Source organism: Micropterus dolomieu, linkage group LG21 (genome assembly GCF_021292245.1).
Source record: "Micropterus dolomieu isolate WLL.071019.BEF.003 ecotype Adirondacks linkage group LG21, ASM2129224v1, whole genome shotgun sequence".
In the NCBI taxonomy this organism is placed as follows: domain Eukaryota; kingdom Metazoa; phylum Chordata; class Actinopteri; order Centrarchiformes; family Centrarchidae; genus Micropterus; species Micropterus dolomieu.
Window position 1 is genome coordinate 24,810,833 of NC_060170.1, and position 4,058 is coordinate 24,814,890.

At 40.8% G+C, this 4,058-nt stretch overlaps 1 protein-coding gene across 1 annotated transcript in view; it reads right to left on the reverse strand.

Annotated features, from left to right (window-relative positions):
- Nucleotides 1-1,218: 1,218 nt before the first annotated feature.
- Nucleotides 1,219-4,058, reverse strand: part of tmem167a (transmembrane protein 167A) — a 14,835-nt gene continuing 11,995 nt past the window's right edge. The window contains exons 3-4 of the mRNA XM_046035138.1: nucleotides 2,040-2,074; nucleotides 1,219-1,923 (exon numbers count right to left, since the gene is read on the reverse strand). Coding sequence (XP_045891094.1) covers nucleotides 1,853-1,923; nucleotides 2,040-2,074 — 106 coding nt within the window. The 3' untranslated portion in view covers nucleotides 1,219-1,852. The remainder of the gene's footprint in view (nucleotides 1,924-2,039; nucleotides 2,075-4,058) is intronic.

Below are 4,058 nucleotides of genomic sequence, written 5' to 3' on the forward strand. Positions count from 1 at the left end.
ACCCAAGACATAAGCTTGGCTCATTGACCCAGCGATGTCCCTCCTGCCCACCAGTATCTCTGCTGCCCAAGATAGAAACAGATGACTGAGAGCCTCTTGCTCCTCTGTGTCTCCAGTATCCGCGTCAGTGCCTGATAACCACGACTTCACCGGCAGGCTTCACTTGACACTTTATCTCAACAGGGGAGTGCCAAAACGGATGCACACCAATGTGGGGATCCACGTTCCCTAACAAGGGACTGTGCGTGCGGGTGTTGGGATCTGGACACTCAACAGTGGTCAGACTTAGTATCAATGGTGAGTGTATCATCAAGTCTCCTCCTTTATTTAAATCCTATCACACCACACCTCTATGATTTTGACTTACCCATGTCTTTCAAAACCATGCCGCTTGTACCATTTAAGACTTATATGATTAGTTGGTCAAATTTTGTGACTGACAATTTAATTTAATTCTGGCTCTATGTTCTGAAGTTAAACCTTGTCACAGCTCTTTGATAGAAAGCATGTAATTTGCAGTTTTTGGAAGAATGTTGCATCTGGAATTCTGTTTTTATGCTGCCACGGTTGTCCTCAGCTAAAAGATGAAATTGAGAGGATTTGTCATGCAAATCAGCTATTACACATGGCCGTAACTTCTCCAAAATATTCTGGATATCTTCTACAGTCTCCTGCATTTTGTCCTGTACTTCAAGGCTTTGAAAGGTCTTCTTGGTATGAATGTAAACCCCGCTTTCAATTTTAATGCAGCCTTCACTACTACATATCTGGAGACAGATATCTGACGATGTCATATTGTGTGGCACAATCAGCAGACAGCTCTTTGCAGGAAACCCTGTGAAGATGAGTGCTGACTGTAAGGTTATAGAAGAGGTTATCACAAACTCTTCACTGTCCACCTCACTCCGTGAAGGATCCTGAGCACTACACTTCAGATCTGACCCAATGATGGAATACTTAAGGTCCGAGTTTGCTCTTCCTCTAAAAACCACCAAAAAACTTTGTCTAACTCTGCAGTTTAGGCAATCTTACATGTAGTGTGTGTAATCAAGTCCTTAATGAGAGAAGATTGACAAAAGTTTAAAAGGTTATCATCACACATGTATTTTGCACATTTTATGTCATTGTTGACGACATCTTACAGCGTCACATGAACACAAACAGATGTAAACATGTTAACAGCAACTAATCAAAAAAACAGCCTTCTCAAAGCAGATATCCAAAAAAGTTTCTTTAATAAATAGTTGCAAACTGACTGGCTTTAAAAACATTAGTTGCTCTCTGAGGCGAATATGCCGGACAATTACACTCTTGAAGAGCTATACTACCATTACAAAGAGGGTGCCGAGATGATTCAAAGTCACACCTCGTTATAACTCAGTTTACAAATATAAGCCTCCATTGTGAATCACATCCCAGAACAGAAATGAAGGTCCTTTTGGTGGAGAATTTCAAACATGTCGATGCAATCAAAGTCAAAAGGGAAGAAAAAGTGTGTGAAATATTTGGACAAACAATCATTTGATCCCACAAATGATGCCAGAATGCGAACTCTTTCCTTTAAACTAAATGGCAGATAACAGAAAGCATTGGCCCCCCCACACACACATCCAGAGTAAACATTCCACTTAAGCATACACATGGACAGATCTGGAAGTCCGTTGAGGGATCCTGACACACTGTGGGGCTCAGCTCACACCTCCCCCTACGGAGAGGGGTGGCGGGTCTCCGTTTTTTCATGATCTAAATGACAACAACTTGTGGTCCTGTGGTGCTTTCAAGGATCGTACTGTCCATGCCTTGTTGTTTGTTTATTTCCCCGATGTTTCTATTTGTGGTGTTCTTTGGACTGCTACTGTAGAAACAGTATACTGAAAGCCATGATGACACAGCAGCAAGCCACCCACGGACTCTTCCGCTCACCTGGACAAAAGAAATAATGTAAAGTTCCAGGTTACATCTTTTAACAACGGCTCATTGATATCATTAGTTCATCATCAGATATCAAAGTATGACTTATGGGGCAGTCACTGGCTTACCTATTCTGGCACATTTCCAGAAAATTCCTAGAAGCCTAAAAGGAAAAATAATTATGAAAATCACAAGCAGAAACAATTGTTTGCCTCTGATTATTTTACTGTTTTTTTTAAAGTTAATTGTCCTGTTACTGCAACAAAAATGCAGTAATGTCACTGTTGTTGTGATATTTAAAGCTAAGCTTGTGTGTGTGTGTGTGTGTGTGTGTGTGTGTGTGTGTGTGTGTGTGTGTGTGTGTGTGTGTGTGTGTGGAGGGGGGTGTTGATGTGTCAAAGTAGCTGATACAGTAACTTGTAGTCACAACTTTAGATGAGGACTGTGATCACCTTTATACAAAACCCAGGCAGCCACCAGATGTCCATATCCATGTAAGGAGTGTGCACAGTGGAAGAGGGGGAGAGCAGGCACAGTGGAAGAGGGGGAGAGCAGGCACAGTGGAAGAGGGGGAGAGCGGGCACGTCTTATTATCTCTAGTGACAGCTGAGGCAAATGTGGCATTCCAGGCCTTCACTTTTCTGATGTGTCTGTCGGCCTGTATCAGGGTCTGTGTATCTGTACATGCTTAAAAGCCAACTTTCTTCAACTTTCAAACTGACCAGATGGTGTCAGCATCCTATTGTGATTTTTTTCTTTTATTGATTTAGGATAGGCCTGGCTTAAAAGTCAAATTTTCTGCAATTAAGGAAGAACAAATTAAGTTAAGTACAAGTTTTTCTGTACAACATACACATTCTTATTTGCCTGGAGATGGTATTCCCATCAGATTCTTCAGAATTATTTGCATAATGTGTGGCACCAGAACAACGCAAATAACAGCTCGTGCCTCGGTCAACAAATCAAATCAAGAGGGAAAATTATTAAATCATCCCATCTGCCACTCTCAGTCTCATGTGTTTGTCTGAAGAGGATGTCCCTCCCTGATCTAATGATGTGTGTGTGTGTGTGTGGTTGTTTCAGGGCTGGACCAGACCTCTTAGAAGTGAATCATGGAAATGGTACATCCAAGAATAATAATGATCCAGTGATGACAAAAATGTAGGCCTTCTGCTACTTTACTCGCCTCAATTAGGGCTCTTTAGTAGTTACAGTGAGTTAAAGATGGATGGATTATTTAAAATTGTAGGGCTTAAATGCATATACATATGCTTTATCACAGACCATTTTTTGCTGGTAAATATGAGATTTTCCATGATAGAAAGAAAACAAACGGCTCTAACAGAAGTTGAAATACATAAGTAAACTACTTGGAATAAACTGATTAAATCAGAAAAGCTGATGGTGACAGAACCTTGAATGACAGAGCAGTATAACACTTACATGAAATACAAACCTTTATGTGCCAGCTGGCTGACAGCAAGCACCGACTTAAATTATAGGGGCCATAAGATTAGGACCTGATCTTTATCAATGCCCTTATTCCACCCTGAGGCTTAGACTTACTACTTTGTTCTGGGGCAATATTTTCATTTCAACTGCTTCCATGTACAGTGCCTTACGAAAGTATTCGGCCCCCTTGAACTTTGACCTTTTGCCACATTTCAGGCTTCAAACATAAAGATATAAAACTGTAATTTTTTGTGAAGAACCAACAACAAGTGGGACACAATCATGAAGTGGAACGAAATTTATTGGATATTTCAAACTTTAACAAATAAAAAACTGAAAAATTGGGTGTGCAAAATTATTCAGCCCCCTTAAGTTAATACTTTGTAACGCCACCTTTTGCTGCGATTACAGCTGTAAGTTGCTTGGGGTACGTCTCTATCAGTTTTGCACATCGAGAGACTGAAATTTTTGCCCATTCCTCCTTGCAAAACAGCTCGAGCTCAGTGAGGTTGGATGGAGAGCGTTTGTAAACAGCAGTTTTCAGTTCTTTCCACAGATTCTCGATTGGATTCAGGTCTGGACTGACTTGGCCATTCCAACACCTGGATATGTTTATTTGTGAACCATTCCAGTGTAGATTTTGCTTTATGTTTTGGATCATTGTCTTGTTGGAAGACAAATCTCCGTCCCAGTCT